The following is an 18531-nucleotide window of genomic DNA, read 5'->3' as shown; positions in this document are numbered from 1 at the left end:
CCTTAGACTTTATAGTGCTGGGATAAACAGATTTTACTGTCACATCCAGCCCTAGTATACATCTACTTTTAAAAGTATCACTTGATAGCTAACACGTTAAAGGGAAAAATAATAATGGTTGCAGTCCATAAATGGACCCCAGGTGTACTGGATCTACAGGTACACGTGCTGCCACAAACCTTTCTTCAGTGTCTCCTATTTATAAGGAGAGAGAAGAGCAGTTGGAAAACTGAGCTAAAAAGGATGCTGAAATTCACCTAGACAAAGAATGTTAGGCTGAACTAGGGTAAGAATGGCATTGTCAGTGAGTGGCCCTAACCAGTGCGCCTCCTTTATCTGCAACAGTTGTGAATGCAGAGAATGCTCCCCCAAGTCCTAAGAAAATGAGAATAATTATTTCATCATCTCACATTTTATAACCTCTTTCCAACCTCTTCTCTTTTTCTAATGTACTTATGTCTTTTGGCAACCTAAAATACTTGTCTTTTCCAGCCTGATTCTTTGAATAGTAACTATTTAAAGTAGTAAACTTGTAAATGCTACTTAAAGTAGCATCTACTTAAATATGGTCATCACATTAGATTTTTTTCATAGTGGCTGTCAGTGTACTACAGTCAGTGGGGAAGATAGTTTTCTAGTTTTTCTAGCTAAGTGTATATTTTACTTTTTGTCTGGAGGGTATCTGGCCATGAGAACAGCTTTCTATTTGGAAATGTAGTTACAATATTATTGAGGATGTACAATGTCTTGGAGTGTGTATCCACTGTGCCCAGCTCTGGGATAGTTTGAGATACATTTAGTCAAGTATAGTCACCACACTCCCCCAGGGGGCAAGTCCAATTTCTCCTATTACACTCTACATTCCTTGAAGATACTGAATTTAATATACCTCTTTTTCTGGTGACACTACCCCAGTATTTATTTGTTCCATTCAGTAGAATAAAGTGAGGACAGACTTTCTTTTTTGTTGAGACAGTGTCTCTCCATCTTTCAGCTGAAGCAGAAAGCAGCCTCTTTAGTGTTGAGATTACAAGCACATGCACCACCACAAAGGGCTTAAGAACAGGACTCTTAATCTACAACACAGACTTGTCCCCAAATCCCATACTGTAGCTCAGGTCTTAGAACTGTTCTCTCCACTATCCTCCCAAGGATACATGTTTACAGACCACATTTCCAAATGGCTATTGGATATCCATATGAGTCTTCAAGCAGTTTGAATTTTATACATCATCCAATGTATTCTTTTCCCATTCAAATCTGTTTTTCTATGAAACTGAGACTTCATATAAGCCTTCAGAATCTGCTGCTAAGCCTCAGCAGTAAGTCTGTAATTGTAATGCTCCAGAATCTTCCATTCTACTTGCCCTGCTGTTACTCATACAGGCCCTGCTACTTCTTCCCAGTGACTTTTCTTCTGGGCTATCAATGTAGGATAGTAGCAGAGCAGTTGTCTAGCATGCACAGTCTGTAAAATTTTTTTCTTCAAATTTCAATGCCTTCTTTATATGGTTCATTTAAAACTGCCAGTTGAGCCAGGCATGGAGGCTCACGCCTATAATCCTAGCTACTCAGGAGGCTGAGATCTGAGGATCAAGGTTCAAAGCCAGCCTGGTCAAAAAGGACCTGAGACTCTTATCTCCAATTAACCACCAGAAAACTGGAAGTGGTGCTGTAGCTCCAGAGGTAGGGTGGTAGCCTAGAGCTGAAGAGCTCAGGGACAGCGACCCCATGACCCACCCCTCCCTAAAAAAAAACACACCCTGCTAGTTACCTTCCTAAAGCATGATTCTAATGTAATCTGCACTCTTAATTAAGTCTTCAGTGGCATTCAGAGAAATTCCTTTCCCATAAACATACCCATCTAATTCTACCCTAACCTTTCAGTGTCTGTAGTATTTTGATTTTTCATTCATCCACTTCAGCCCCATCTTTGTCTATTTATCTCACATTTCTTTATGATAGAAGATCCTAGTCTTTTTCTCCTTGTTCTTTCAGACTAGATTCAGTTCCTTCCCCCCTCCCCTCTCTCCTTTCTCTCTCTTTTTTTATGTCCAAGATTGGAACTCAAACTCCATCCCTGATGCTTTTGCTCTGGCTAGCTCTCTACCAACTGAGCCATGCCTCCAACCCACAGTCTCTCTTCTTTCCCTGTAGTCTTCATTAACATCACCTTCTGCTCCTGAGAACAACTTCCACTTGTTCATTTGTGATTGCCTTGTTGCACCTGGCACAGTGCCTGCATGCAGTGAGCGAGCACTCAGTATTAGCTGACTTAAATGCCTTCCTATAGAGCCTCAAGAAATGCCACTACACACAACTTCTGGAGTTACCACTTTTAATGTCATTTTCTACAGGAAATTTTATTTGTGACTTTTCCTCCTACAAGAAACAGAGTTTCTACTAGATTTTTTTCCTTTTAAATAAAGGTTGTAGAGTTTTACAAAGCCTGTCAAATTCCCTTTTCTTTAAGACTAGGATAAGGAATGAAGGAAAAACAAGTTTGCTTTCCATAGAAATTGGTTATACATATAACACTGGTTTTTATTTGGGTATTTGTTTTGTTTTTTGTGGGTCTTGGGCCTTGAACTAGGCCTAGGCGCTGTCCCTGAGCTCTTCAGCTCAAGGCTACCACCTGGGTGTGTTGTCCCTGAGCTCTACAGCTCAAGGCTACCACCCTACCCTTGAGTCAGACCCCACTTCCCATTTTCTAAAGGTTAATTGAGATAAGAGTCTCGGGTCCTTTTGTGCCTGGGCTGGCTTTGAACCTTGATCCTCAGATCTCAGCCTCCAGAGTAGCTATGATTACATGTATGAGCTACCACCCCACTGTAACAATGCTGTTTTTTAAATGACAAGGTATTACTACAAAGTTTCTAAAGTGATAACCATTAGTATTTAATTGTCTATATAAAGATAAAGATCATTTATAAATAAAAATTAGCATTGTAAATAGTGTTTATATGTATTATATTTCTACAAAATAAATTGACTATAATATCTACTGCTTGTGTGCTGAAGTCTTCTAAGCCCATCCCTTTTCTTAGAGTGACACATTAAAAGATAAACCTCACTAATCTCTTTTTAACCTGAAACAGAATTAAATGGCTTTTAGGAAGTCAACTTACCATAACAAATGCATTAATTGGATGGTAAAGGATAGCTAATAGCACTTCAGGTATACCTGTTATGCATTAAGAATAGCCACAAGTTCTCAGATGAACCTTTTCCACTGAACCTACAATGTATTTTCATAATTGACACCTTTGGGACCAGATTAAGGATACTGGGGAAGAACTGCCTTATAAACCTAACCAAAGAACTGGTAAGAAATGCATGACACATACTTTATAATCATTAAAGAACATTGTGCATGCTCTTTTTCTTGTTCCAGAGGGAAATGACAAATAGTCTCAATTTCTGCACACATTTGAATTTCCTAAACTTAGTGTCTGGCCTGAATCTGGCTGCCCTTCTACAATGCTTATCAATTCTAGACGAAATATTTCCAGTTAACACAGCAGGTCAATGCTTTTCACCAACTGTCCACTTTCCGCAGTGTGGTGTTCCACTGGAGACCCTCCTTTCACAAATCTGCATGCTGAGCAAACATTGCCCTGTGGTCTGGGAAACACAACCAATAGCCATATGGATAAGCAGACTTTGGTAATTTACACTCTTGCTCCCTGTAGCCATTATGTTGCTATATTACAGGAAAGCTTAACTATCTGATTGGAAGCTACCGAGGCTTATAAATATTCTAATAAACTGTAGCATCTAATATAAGAGAGAGCCTGTAACAGAGATCACATAAGTTAAAACTATTTAAGACAAGTGATCACTCAAATCTTATGGGCTGATTTAACTTTATTTAAGCCAGGCATGGTGTATACAACTGTAATTCAAGCAGCGGGGAGGTTGAAGCAGGAAGACCAAATGATCAGGGAAGCCTGGGTTACATGGCCCAGGTCTCAAAACAACAACAACAGAATACCTTTCTTCAGGGACCATAATGAGCCAAGAGGCTATACAGGCCTTCTTCCCAGAAGAAGCCTCTGAGAAGCCGCTCTAGCGGGCAGTCTCCCTCCAAGCCCAAAGGTGGCAGTCGACTTTTCGGAGCCGTCGCCGGACACGGCTGTCCCCCCCTCCCCCGCCCCGGCCCCACCCAGGGAACTTCACGACCTCAGCTTGCCTGTGCTCCACAGCGCCACTGCGCAGGCGCGGAGTGGAACGCGCACCGCGGAGCCGCAGAGGGGTCACGAACTCTGACCTCCTCCCAAATACATTATCTCAGAAAATATCCCAGCCCCCTCACCCCCCCAGCACACACCTGTGATCTGTGGTCCCGGGACCGTTCCCCAACCCCGCAGTGGAACTGTCGGGCCCGCGTCCGACTCGGGACCCAGCGTGACGGAGAGGTGCGGTAAGTGCCGAGCGGGGTCCCCAGTGGCCGTGGCGGGGTTCGGGGATCTCCACCTCCCAACTGCCAACGGGCGCGGCCAAGTCCGACCCGGTCTCCCCGCCTGGCTGCAGCCTCCCCGGCTGCTCGGAAGGGGTGGAAAGCGCGGCCGGGGCCCTCCGGGGAGGCCAAGGCCGCACTCCAGGCGTGGAACCGGGGGCCGGGACGGCGGGGCGCGGCGCCTCCTGTGGCGCCTGTGACCTTTCACCTACCGGAAAAGCTTCCGTCTCCGCAGCGCCGCCGCTTCCTCCTCCCGGGGAGCGAGCCGCGCGCCGCGGCCCAGGGCCCCGGGCGGGCTAGGCCGGGCTCTGGGCCCTGAGCCCCCGGCCCGGGGCCGGGACGCGGGGAGGAGTGGGGGGCCGCTGACTCCTCGACGGAACAAACAGGGCGATCGCCGTCCTCCCCCGCGGACGCTTGGATCCGCTCGGGATCCCGTGTCCTTGAGGGCCGATGACGATCTACCCCGGGTGGGTTCTGCCCCCCAAACAGATCCCAGCCAGCAGACGCTTTTTGCAAGTATTATTTTAGGAAATCAGAAACGCGGCTGCGGGTTAGGCTGCGCGTAAGTCGGTCAGCCGGTAAAGAGTTGAAGGCCGTTGGGGCTGTTGAGCCTCTGGGAGTAAGCCTTCGTCTCGGATGGAGGGCTTTGTTTCTCGAAGAGTCGGTCTGCGTGACTGGGTGATGCACAGCACTGCTGTACAACCTTGGTTTTATGTCTGACTGGTTACGTCGGAAAGGTTCTTGATCAGTTCACCTCCACGTCTGTAAAGGTTTAAAAAGACAACAACAACCCCCTTGGGATTCCTAGAAATTGCAATTTGAAAGATACACAGACCATCTGTATCACAGAAGAGGGGCTAAATGACCCACTGAAGATAAAGGAAAGGTAGTATATAATTAGTTTAGAAACAAACAATCCAGTACCTTGTTTGTTTGTTTGTTTGCCTGGGGCTTGAACTCCAGGCCTCGGTACTGTTTCTTAGCCCTTTCACTGAAGGCTGATGTTCTACCACTTGAGCCACAGCGCCACCTCTGGCCCTTTGGTGGTTAATTGTAAATAAGGAGGCTCATGCAGGGATTTTCCTTCTCTGGCTGGCTTCTACTATCATAGCTTTCTGACTCCTAGTGTTATAGGCATGCGCCACCAGCGCCTTGGACAGAATCCAGTCTTTCTCCTGTGCATTTGGAATCTCCACGTACAGTGGAGATTTCCAGTAAGTAGTTCTGGTCCCTGGAGGCCTGTGGTCAGTGAATGTGACAAGACTTTACAGGCCACAGTTTCAATCCTGCTTCCTTGTTTCTCTGCAAGCTTTATGTTGCTTCCATTGTCATTTAAAAAAGTTTGTAGCAATAAATGGGACTAAGGTCATCACTCAGTATTACATTACATTCTTTGAGAAAGGATTTCGGCAAGTAAGGCAGAGGCCCTAAATATTCCTGCAGAATCTGCAGTGTGTCTGCCATACAAGAAGGGAAACTTCTATTCGGGTCTGTTAATGAATCCTATATAATATACACCGGACTCATCTGGAAATAACAGGGGAAAAGAGACTTGAACTGAGTCTCAATGGTCAGCTAGAATTTGAGTGAGGGAAGAAGATCAAAACGCTATTCTGAGGAATATCGTAATTCCTATGTATTTAGGACTTTGCTTTCTATTGATTTCAGTTCCATGCAATTCTTAAATTTGACTCCCAGGGCTGGATGCAGACATTTCGAACCTCTTGAAATTTAGTGTATAACACTGTGTTGTAAATGTTGGGTTTTTCTGTAGTTACGTTTATTTGTAATCCTCACATATTTCTGCATAAAGTCATGATGAGTGAAAGTTTGTTTCTTGGTTTTCTTTGTATATACTTTATTATAAGTATTGTCATTAAAATCTCCTATGCATAGCAAACAAGCCAAACAAGTATGAGACTCTAGAGTTCAAACCATGGCACTACAAAATTAAAGGAATGAGTAAATGAATAAAGAAATAAATACATTAAAAAATCTATACATGATATGAATAAAATAGTTATTTAGTTTAGATAGTCCTGTTTAGTTCATTTTCATATTTTTATTCTTTTAAAAATAATATTATAAAGGTGATGTACAAAGTGGTACAATTACACAAGTTGGGTAAAGAGTACATTCCTTTTTGGACAGTGTCACTCCTTCCCTCATACTTTTTCCTTCCCATTTCCACCCACAAATTGTTTAATTCATTTTAAATAGTGTCTAGTTTTTTGTGTCTCTCCTACCTACCTAAGACACATAAACAAACAAGATAAACAAAAAAGAAAATGAAAACAGCAACAAAGCAAAAACCTTGTTTCCATTTCCTGGAGTTCATTTCCATAAATATTATTAGGTATGATAAGTAAGCACAAAGGCATTGGGCCTTTGCGTGTGTTTCCTTCCTAAGTTAGAGTCTCCTCCTTTGGTCTCACTGTGTGGATATCTAGAGTCATGTATTTATCATGTTCTAGTGTATTTTAGATCTAGCTTTCACATGAGAGAGAAAACTTGAGTCATTTGTCTCTGAGCTTAGCTTACATCACTTAACATGATTTGACCTAAGTTCATCCATTTCCCTGCAAACGATATATTATCCTTTGTAATGATTGTGTAAAAATCCATTGTGTATAGGTACATGAAGTTTTTGCATCCACTCATCTATTGTAGGACATCTAGGCTGTTTTTATTTATTTATTTTTTTGATGGGTCATGGGGCTTGAACTCAGCCTGGGCGCTGTCCCTGAGCTCTTCAGCTCAAGGCTACTGCCCTACTGCTGGGCCTGGGACTTGTCCCTGATCTCTTCTGGCTCAAGGCTACTGCCCTATCCTTGAGCTAAGCCCCACTTCCCGTTTTCTAGAGATTAATTGGAGATGAGAGTCTCAGGTCCTTTTGTGCCTGGGCTGGCTTTGAACCTTGATCCTCAGATCTCAGCCTCCTGAGTAGCTAGGATTACAGGCGTGAGCCACCTCACAACAACATGTTTTTATTCTTATACATGATATAGAGGCTTTTAAAAAAATGCATAAGGACCTGTTCTAAAAGGGAAAAAATGGAAAGAAGCTTCTCTTGTAGCTAGCTAGATGGTATGCTTCCTCACTTCCTTCAAGTATGTGCTATATTGTACCTTTTCCAGAAGGCTATCTGACCTCCTATTAAAAACTTATCTCCCTTCCCAGCACTTTCTGTCTCTAGTGACTGTTCTATTTTTTTTCCATCCTACTCTTTACCATTTGCCAATTGCTATTACTGGAATATGGTCTGCCACACCAGATTCCCCAGTGTGGCTTTGTTAGGAGGTGACACATAGTAGGAAGCGTTTGGGTTATGGGGAAAGCCTTGTGACCAAACTTGTCCTTTTTGGAGTGAATGAAGTCTCCAAACACCTAGCTGGAGAATATCGGGAAGAGAAGTAACGATAAATATACATACTACAGCAGTGTGGCTACAAAGTATTAAAGTAGCACCTAGTGAACTGTATTGAACTTTAAATTCCAGAAACTTGGAAGCTAGATCTGTGATAGTTTGGCTGTTCTAACTGCTCTGTCCTCCCTTCCCCTTCCCTCCCCTCCCTTCCTCTCCTTCCTGGTCTTTCTTTGGCTGTTCTAAGTGAGAGGAAAAACTGCCTTGACCTACCTTCCTTCTCTCCCTCCCTCCCTCCTTTTGTCATAGGGCTTGAACTCAGGATCTAAGTGCTCTCCCTGAATTCTTTTACTCAATGCTAGTGCTCTACCAATTTGAGCCACAGAGCCACTTCGATTTTCTGGTGGTTAATTGGAGATGAGTCTCCACAATCTCAGCCTCCTGAATAGCTAGGATTACAGGCCTTTGACGCCTAGCTAAAACTGTCTGTTCTGTCAAAGTGTGTGGCTTAAAAGTTCCTGCTTTGACCTAGTGGTTTTGCTCTTGTTAAGGAAGAGAGACACACCTTTGGGATAAAGACACTCTCTCTCTCTCTCTCTCTCTCTCTCTCTCTCTCTCTCTCTCTCTCTCTCTCTCTCTCTCCCTCCCTCCCTCCCTCCCTCCCTCCCTCCCTCCCTCCCTCCCTCCCTCTTTTGGTTGTGGGGTTTGAGGCCCTGAGCTCTTCAGGTCAAGGCTAGCGTTCTACTACTTGAATCATAGCACCACTTCTGCTTTTCTGGTGGTTAATTAGAGATAAGAATGTCACAGATTTTAGTGCCCAGCCTGACCATGAACCTTGATCCTCAATTATCAGCATCCTGAGTACCTAGGATTATAGACATGAGCCACCAGTCGGGGGTAGGGAGGGACTGGCAAGGTTTTGTCTTAAATTGTCTTTCCTCCCCCACTGCCCTGCATGGGTTATGACATATCTCAGATTCGTCAAGAAATAGCAGAAAATGAGAGTGCATTATTTTTATATTATTATTATTATTATTTTGTCAATTGTAGGGCTTGAACTTAGGACCTGTTCATTGTCCCTGAGTCTCTTTGTGCTCCAGTCTAGTGCTCTACCACTTGAGCCACTTCTGTTTTTTGAGTGGTTAGTTGGAGATAAGAGTCTCATGGGAACTTTTCTGCCCTGGCTGGTTTTATTCTGCTATCCTCAAATCTCAACCTCCTGTATAGGTAGGATTACAGACGTGAGTCACCCTTGTATGCTTGAGATTGTATTTTGAGATTACTTGTATACTGTTACCTTATGTAAAACAAGTTTACTCCATTTAAATTAGCTAATTATGAGCAGATTGTGAACCTGATCTCAACCAATCTTAGCAGGAGGGCAGAACCTGCTGCCTCAGGGATAAATAGGGGAGCAGTCTGCCTGCTTGGTGTGCTTGCTTGCCATGTTTTTGGCTGATGATGCACCCTTTTACATAAATTTTGCTTTGCTGACACATTTACTTATTTATATATCTGTTGCTGCGACTCCAGTGGTTCTTGGAGCGTTTATTTATAACATAAAGAACACAACTTGCCCATGTTGATGTCAGAAAAGGAGCAGCAGTCACTCTAGAAGTCCTTAATGAGCACTGAGGATACTGACCCTGCTGACAGTGCATACTGGCAATAAATCTCAGTGGGGAAATTTTTGTTTTCTTTTCCATAACTGTTAAGAATTGAACCCAGGGCCTCCTTTATATTAGGCAAGCCCTTTAATATTGAATTAACATCCTGTAGAATCACCTGAATTTTAATAAAGCAGTTACCTTAGACAGTCCCCCCCCCCCTCTCTTTTCTGTCTTTCTTGATACAGGGTCTCATGTCCATGTGGGCCTAGAACTCATCTTATAGCCCAGGTAGACCAAATTTCTTCCTCTGATCCTCCTGCCTCAGCCTTAGATAATTAATTTCCTTCTTCCTTCCTTCCTTCCTTCCTTCCTTCCTTCCTTCCTTCCTTCCTTCCTTCCCCTGTGTCTCCCTCTGGTTCATCCACCCCCCCACTACCACTTCTGTCCTCTCTCCTCTCCTTCTTTTCCCTTTTTCCTCTCCTCTTCTGAGGCAGGTCTCAGCCAGTGAGTCACTGGCATAGGACTTGAATATTTGTTTAGTAGACATTTTTAAGGTGTACAGAGTAGAATAGTTTCATAAACCTTACCAGCTGACAGTGTTTGACCATTGTCACTTTATGACCACTGTTCTGTCTGTTCCCTTTTCCACTTCCCACCCTAACAGCAGTTGTTTTCAAGTCGTAAGCCAGGTTTTGGTGGCTCATGCCTGTAATCCTAGCTACTCAGGAAGCTGAGATGTGAAGATTGCAGGTAGAAAAGTCCCTGTGAGACTCTTATCTCCAATTAACCACTCAAAAAATGGAGCAGTGGCTCAAAGTGGTATAGCACTAGCCCTCAGCAAAAAAAGAGCTCAGGAACAGCACCTAGGCTGTTCAATAAATAACAGCAATAAAAACAGTCTTCATGATCTTTAAATACTTTAATAAATGTTTTAATGTATATAATTGTAAAAGGCCATGTTTTTATCTTTCACAGGACATTTAACAAATAGATCATGGCAACCATAGAAGAAATTGCACATCAAATTATTGAACAGCAGATGGGTGAGGTATGTCTAGTTTGCATTTCATTTGCTCTCCTATTGAACTTCTGTTACTTGTGCTAAACGTGCATGCTTAGCCACTGCAGATGCAGCAAAAAAAAAAGATGTCCCTAGCTTACAATTTTTATGTAATGAGAGCTAATTAAATAATCAATTAAAATAGAAAATGTGATTGTTCGTAGTATTGGATGCTGGTGTAACAGAGTTAGGACCTGATCAGGGAATGCTTTTTGGAGGGGATGAAATGTTTTTGAAGGCCAGTCTTGATGCTTCATGTACTATAGATAAGCTTGTTTTTAAAATAGTTATGTCCTATTTTTTAGCAAAACGTACCTATGATGATATATTTTTTGTTATTGTTTCTATCCACTATTATTGGCTTGTTAATCTTACAGTCAGTTACTTGTTTAAGTGAGTAGAATAAGGAACATGTTAGGACTCAAACAACTGCCATTGTGACCTTTGACTATTTCTGTAGGTGTCTTTCCTCTATCTTGATTTGCAATATTTTGGGTAGATGCCCCAACCTGGCTTTCTGCTATTATTTTGGAGATGGAATCTCTTGAACCTTTCTGTCTGATGTGGCTTAGAACAGTGATCTTCCAGATCTCTTCCTTCTGAGTAGCTAGGATTGTACATGGGAGCCACTTCCTTTTGAGTGATGGGATTTACAAACTTTGTCACCATGCCCAGCTTCAACAGTATTATTTTTAAAACAATACTAAAATGTTATTTGCCTTTCTACTGTTGGGCCATGAAAGCTACATGATATGATGATACTGTACTTTGAAATGTGTCAACATTTGAAAGGCATACATAAGTCAGACACTAGTGGCTCATGTCTGAAATCCTAGCTACTCAAGAGGCTGAAATTTGAGAATCATCATTCAGATTCAGCCTAGTACTGAGTTTAAGCCCCTACACAGGCCAAAAAAAAAAAAAAAATGCATAATTAAGTGGAGCACACTTTCCAAATTGTCAAGGCATGGTATTCTATAAAATTATAGATAAGGGCTAGGAGTTTGGACTGGTGGTAGAGTGCTTGCCTAGCATGCATGAAGACCCAAGTTTGATTCCTCGGTACCACATACATAGAAAAAAGCCAGAAGTGCTGCTGAAGCTCAAGTGGTAGAGCTCTAGCCTTGAGAAAGTTCAAGGACAGTGCTCAGGCCCTGAGCTCAAGTCCAGGACTGGCAAAAAAAAAAAATCATAGATGAGTAAAGAATCCACTCAAATTGCAGAAGAGAGCAAAGAAAATTAATATACTTTCTAATTCCACATTGCAGTTAACCTCTAAAAAGTTACAACTTGTCAAGTTTTCTTGTAGTATCAAAGAACAATTTTCATAATTTGAAAAGTCATTTTAAATACCCTGCTTCCTTTCACACAATAAATGTGAGGCCATATTTTAACCAAAACAACATATACTAACATACTGAAGGAAGAAACAGATATAAAATTCTAACCTCTTCTAAATTAAACATTAAAATAATTTTCCATGATATAGTAACATATCATAATTCACCCAACTGAATTTTTTGTTTTGAAAATAAACTTCTTGTAATCCTTAAAAATTGTTATTTCTGCGGGGCTATTTGTGGTAATTCACACCTGTAATTCAGGACACCTGGGAGAAAGAACATAACAGTATAAGGCTAGCTCAACCAACGAAATTAGCAAGACACTATCTCAAAAAACAAAAAGTGAAGTGGCACTGTGGCTCAAAGTGAGAGAGTGGTGCTTGAGCTGAAGAGCTCAGGGACAGTGTCCAGGTCCTGAGTTCAAGCCCCACAACTGACCCCCCCCAAAATAACAAAACAAACAAAAAAGCAGGCTGGGTGTAGTTGCACATGTATATAATCCCAGCTACTTGGAGGGCAGAAATAAAATCATGAGACTATATCTGGAAAAATAATGTAAGGCAAAAAAAGGGACTTTTTCATACTTTTATAGCAATTTATTTGCATTTAAAATTTTTAGGTAATTTCTAGCCCTGAGTTTGAATCCTAGTATTGCAAAACAGAATATTTGTAAGCATGTAATGGGCTGTTACTTAATGAAGTAAATACTTAAAATTTTTCTCTGAAATATTAGCATATTTGTATTAGTTACTGTAACCGACATAAAGAAAAAAACTTTGTATTCTTGTTAAATTTTTAAAATGTAAAAAGATCTTGTGAGCCAGGCGCAGTGGCTCACTCCTTTAATCCTAGCTACTCAGGAGGCTGAGATCTGAGGATCCAGGCTCAAAGCCAGCCCAGGCACAAAAGGACCTGAACCTCTTATCTCCAATTAACCTCTAGAAAACAGGAAGTAGGGCTTGGCGAGGCTTAAGGGTAGGGTGAAGAGCTCAGGGATAGCACTCAGGCAGATTTCAAGCCCCATGTCGACCCCGCCCTCAAATAATCCTGTGACTTGAGAACTATCTGCAAAACTTATTTCTTTATTGAAGAATGCTTTAAGTACTGTGTTTTCAAAGAATATCTCAAATCTAATGGTTTTTTTTTACTTCCTACATAGCTACCACCCTGTTCCCAGGCAATCATTACCTCTCCCTCCCTCTCTCTCTCCCTCCTCTCTCTCTCTCTCTCTCTCTCTCTCTCTCTCTCTCTCTCTCTCTCTCTCTCTCTCTCTCTCTCTCTCTCTCCCTCTCCCTCTCCCTCTCTTCCCCCTCTCCCTCTCCCTCTCTCTTTCCCTCTCTCTCTCTCTCTCTCTCTCTCTCTCTCTCTCTCTCTCTCTCTCTCTCTCTCTCTCTCTCTCTGTGTAAAAGTTATAAAAGACTTTGGCACTTCCTGCTTCAAATCCCCTATGTCCCTCTATTTCAACAGTAGAAAATCCAGAATTTAAAAGAATTAAAAAGGGCCGGGAGTTTGGCCTGGTGGTAAAGTGCTTGCCTAGCATGCACGAAGACCCGGGTTCGATTCCTTGGTACCACATACATAGAAAAAAGCCGGAAGTGGTGCTGAGGCTCAAGTGGTAGAGCTCTAGCCTTGAGAAAGTCCAAGGACAGTGCTCAGGCCCTGAGCTCAAGCCCAGGACTGGCAAAAAAAAAAAAAAAAAAAAAAGAATTAAAAAAAAATTATCATTAGGGTGATGTATAAATGGGCTGCAGTAACATTTGTAAGGTAGTAAGAACATTGCTTCTTGAACATTCTTACCCCTTCCTATGTTTTTCTCCCACTTTCCCTCTCCTCCACCCCCTCCCAAGTTGTAAAGTTCATTTCCAACCTATTTTCTTGTGAATATTGCTGTGACAATGGTTCAGCCTTTGTCCTTTAATGAGACAAAGGAAATCCAGGCTTCTGTGGGGCCTTTGAAGTCTGGCCTCAGCTGTTGCTTAGATCCCATCTTTCACTACAATCCCTGTCTTCTGTCTCACCCTCAAACCGTACAAAACTCTCCATTTGAGAGTTTCCCTCGGTCTACATTCTGTCAGTATCTCTCTCTACTTACTTGGTTTTGGGTTTTCTCCACAGCATTTATAATAACTACATCATAACTATTTGATTCTTTATCTGTCTCTCCCCACTAAAATAAAAGCTTTAGAAGACCAAAGATTCTGTAGTGTTGACTGCTATATCCCGGAAACCAAAACAACAAATTTGTTTATCTGAATGAAAGATGAGATGGAAAAGGAAGGAGCAGTCAAAACAGAGAGGTCAAATAGTGTTACCATTGTGCCTTTGTTTGAACATTTATTTTTATCAGACAGAATTTCATGGAAGTAGCATTGCCAGATTACAAGGTATGTGTAACTGACAGTGGTCTGTCTGAAGATTTAAGAAAATAGTATTATCAAAGAAAAACAAAGGTCGAGTTGTTTATTATTAATGTGACTTGACTACGTTAGATTGTTACAGAGCAGCAAACTGAGCAGAAAATCCAGATCGTGACAGCGCTTGATCATAATACACAAGGCAAGCAGTTCATTCTGACAAATCATAACTGCTCTACTCCAAGCAAGGTCATTCTGGCCGGGCAGGATTCTACTCCTGGGAAGATTTTCCTCACAACTCCAGAAGCAGGAGGTGTCAACCAGTTTTTTTTTACAACTCCTGATCTGTCTGCACCCCAACTTCAGGTAAATGTAGAAACGTCTTTATGCTCTATGCTTTCAAAAAAAAATGTGACCTAAATCATGCATTAAGACTCTTCAGTAGAAAAAGTAATTGTAAAGAATGTTCTGACTGCTTTACTTGTGAGCTGCTGTCCTTTCTTCCAAGCCTTACACCATGTGTTTTGAGAGATTCTTTATTATTGATAGTAAGATCCATTCTGGCTTGTTTGGCATGGAAGGGATTTAATGAAGGCTATAAAAAGCTCTGGGACAGGTTCCCAAGAATAAGTGTAAAGTCTGCTATAAAACTTCACAATTGGGAAACTATCAAATCAAGAGCAGCTTCTATAGCTGCAGGTTTTAGAATCAGCCTTCTGTGCCATGCATAGGAAGCTACCAAATCAAGAAGTCAGAATCACACCTGCCAACTCCAGTAATGTGCCTCCTCTGTTGTCATCTACACTTTTATTATTACAGCTGTCAGTCTGCTGGTGGTTGGCCTTACCTGGAATTCAGTCAGCATATAGAGCAACATTATATCTATTTAACTTTTGGTAGCATCCACAACAGTGCTTTCATTTTGTGTACCAGATACTGTGTTTATACAGATGTTTTTAGTACCAGCTACTGTAATTGAATATAAATATAATACCTTATAAGTTTGCCTTTGGGGGATATTTTTGGGGGTGCTCCATGTTTAGAATCTGTTTGTTGACTTTTCCCTGGTTTAAGAAGATTTAGTTTCTGGTCTAATGATCTTTGATTGGATATGACCAAGTCCACTATCCTTTCCATGTTTCTACTATTCCTAAAACAATCTCAGTAGGTCTCACTATTCTATATTCATACATACAAGTAACTTTAACCATATTTATTCTCTTTAACTCTTCTTGCTGGCACAATCACTTCTGGTAGCCACCTCAAATTAGAGCAACAGGGTACCTCCCTTCCCCTCCCCCCCTCTCTTTTTGGGGGTACCAATCCTGGGGCTTGAACTCAGGGCCTGAGTACTGTCCTTGGGTTCTCTCAAGGCTAGAGCTCTACCACTTGAGCCCCAGCACCACTTCTAGCTTTTTTTTCCCCTATGTATGTGATACTGTGGAATCAAATCCTGGTCTTTGTGCGTGCTAGGTAAGCACTCTACACTAGGCCAAACTCCTTGTCTTCCCTCTCTTTAAAGAGAAAACAAGCTTATTTCTTTATTGCTGGTACTAGATTTTGAACTGTAAACTTTGTGCTTGCTTTTCTTTGTTGCAGAGCCTGTTTCTGTTTTCCCACCCAAAACAAGTGCATTACTTTATGTTATTGTTATGGAATAAATTGAAAAGATATTAGTAACGTCTGAATGTTACAGTTTTATGAAGAAAATTAAGATTAGTTAAATTAGTAAGGGTATATACAGTTTAATAACAAGATAAAGTGAACAACATGAGTGAACTTTAATTTTTTTTAACAAAATGAGAATGTTACTGAGTAACTTGTTGTATTTTTTTTTTTTAATAAAGTTCTTAACAGATAATTCTTCTCCGGACCAAGGACCAAATAAGACTTTTGAGCTTTGTGTAGTATGTGGAGATAGAGCATCAGGTAACAACAACCATCACTGTTATCATGTTTCCTCTAAAAGTGGAAAGAAAAATTAAAGAAAGTGTCATTTTTATGCCTCATACCCAAAAAGTTATAAAATTTAATTCTCCAAACCTTCTTGTTCATCTTTTTTTTTTCTTTTTTACTTCAGTGCAATTTAATTTGACTCAGAGCAGCATAAGGTGAATATGTTCATGTGGTAACAAAAGTTTCACTTTATAGAAGTAAAGGTGACAAAAATTTTTTAAGGTGAAAGTTAGAAAATACCTCAAATAAGTTATTTAAAAATCAGAATCCTTAGTAGAACATTACATTAAGATTTTTAAAATTTGAGGTTTGTTCCAGAAATATGCTGGAAAAGACTTTAGTTAACCTGCACTCAGTGTTCTACAAAACTGCGCAGGTAATCTTTTCTTTTTTTGGTAGGTTGTGAGACTTGAACTCTGGGTCTGGGCGCTGTCCGTGAGCTCTTCAGCTCAAGGCTACTGCCCTATCCCTTGAGCCACAGCGCCACTTCCGATTTTCTGCTGGTTAATTGGGGATAAGAGTCTCATGGACTTTAATGCCTGTGCTGGCTTTGAATCATGATCCTCAGATCTCAGCCTCCTGAGTAGCTAGGATTACAGGCATGAGCCACTGTGCCCAGTGTAGCAGGTACTTTTCAAAGCCCATATCTTTTTTGTGCTGAGGTAAAATCACTTAGTGACTTTAGTTCCGACTATTGTTAATCCATGCCAGAAATCTACATTCGTGTGTGCTCATGTATATCACAAGTCCCTGTAGAATATAGTGTTGTTTAAAGGCCAAATTCATTTTGTTGCAGTGAAATAATATGATTAGGGTGATTATATCCTTGCCAAGTAAATGGGAGAAGTGAGCATTTCATATCTTTTTTGTAATATGTCTTTTGTATTACTTTAAACATTTGATTTCTAGGCCGTCACTATGGGGCAGTAACTTGTGAAGGTTGCAAAGGATTTTTTAAAAGAAGCATTCGAAAAAATTTAGTGTATTCATGTCGAGGATCAAAGGACTGTGTCATTAATAAACACCATCGAAACCGCTGTCAGTACTGCAGGTTACAGAGATGCATTGCATTTGGGATGAGACAAGACTGTAAGTATTAACTTTAAAAGAGAAAAAAGAAAAGACTAGTAAGGATGTCCTAAGCTAGAAGTTTATTCAAATTAGCACATTAAGATATATTAAATATACATACTTTTTATGTATAGTTTTCCAACTAAAATATAAGAATATATACATGTGTATTTTCTCAATAAATGGTTTTAAATACATGTGTAATAAGCATGCATTTATAGTTTGAAAATAGCACTAGAAAAAGCATAACTAATTAAATAAGTTTATTTTGTGGCTAAACTATTAAAAAAGTGATTTCATAAGATGGGAAAGGCCAGAATTGCTTGTACACTCAGTATGTTGGGCCATGCTTCATATTATGAACTGATTCATACAGCAGTTCTCGCAGCAGTATTAGAGTTACCACTTTTGCATCAACTAACCAAGGTTGAAAATTTGATCAAGATGCATGTACTGATAAGCTAATTTGTTAAATGGTAGCCCTTTTTATATTTAAAGATGATAAAAATGTAACATTTTTTTGATCAGTTGTGGGGCTTGAACTCAGGACCTGGACACTGTCTCTGAGTCTCTTTGGGCCACTTGAGCCACAGAGACACTTCTGGTTTTTGTTTTATTATTATATTTTTCTCCCAGTTATGGGGCTTTGAACTCAGGGCCTAAGCACTGTCATTGGGCTTTCTCAAAGCTAGAGCTCTACACTTGAGCTACAGCACCAATTCCAGCTTTTTCTATGTGATATAGGAAATCAAACCCAGGTCGTTGTGCATGCTAGGCAAACATTGTACCACTAGTCCAAATTTCCAGCCCTTGTTTTGATTTTTTTTGGTGGCTAATTGGAGATAAGAATCTCATGGGAACTTTTCTGCCTGGGCTGGCTTTAAACTTCAATCTTCAGATATCGGCCTCCTTGAGTAGCTAGTATTACAGGCATGAGCCACTGCCATGAGCTTGATAAAAAATATAATTAAAAACAAAATAAAATGTGCTAAGGATCATAGAACAAATAAATGACAGAACATAGCTTTGAACACTGGCCATCATCTTTTTCCAACCACAACTTGAAAAAGAGAAGATATTGAAGACTACTATCTTATTTCTTAAGTATTATAAAATAAAATTTCTGTTAATATTAACATGTTATATATGAAATATGTGTTATACATACATGTATATTACCCAGGCAATTGAATTATATCTAAAAACAATTTCCCCACCCTTAACTAAAAAAAAAAAAACCAACTCAATCTAGTAAACTAGAATTTTTTTTTATAAAGGGGATGTACAAGCCAGGCTTGGTGACTCATACCTGTA

At 40.7% G+C, this 18531-nt stretch overlaps 1 protein-coding gene across 5 annotated transcripts in view; it reads left to right on the top strand.

The window, feature by feature from the left end:
- Positions 1-4211: 4211 nt before the first annotated feature.
- Nr2c1 (nuclear receptor subfamily 2 group C member 1) overlaps positions 4212-18531 on the top strand; it is a 35810-nt gene continuing 21490 nt past the window's right edge. Inside the window, exons 1-5 of one of the 5 annotated variants that reach the window (XM_090328409.1) lie at positions 4212-4418; positions 10409-10481; positions 14326-14556; positions 16038-16119; positions 17056-17235. In XM_090328409.1, coding sequence (XP_090184535.1) covers positions 10428-10481; positions 14326-14556; positions 16038-16119; positions 17056-17235 — 547 coding nt within the window. In that variant the 5' untranslated portion in view covers positions 4212-4418; positions 10409-10427. The other 4 variants (XM_090328407.1, XM_090328411.1, XM_090328408.1 and 1 more) reach the window with 4 other exon arrangements.

The sequence above is a fragment of the Megascapheus bottae genome, chromosome 2 (assembly GCF_031878675.1).
Source record: "Megascapheus bottae isolate mThoBot1 chromosome 2, mThoBot2.hap1, whole genome shotgun sequence".
Classification (NCBI taxonomy): Eukaryota; Metazoa; Chordata; class Mammalia; order Rodentia; family Geomyidae; genus Megascapheus; species Megascapheus bottae.
Note: the sequence above shows the minus strand (reverse complement) of the source record. Positions and strands in the feature narration are given on the sequence as shown.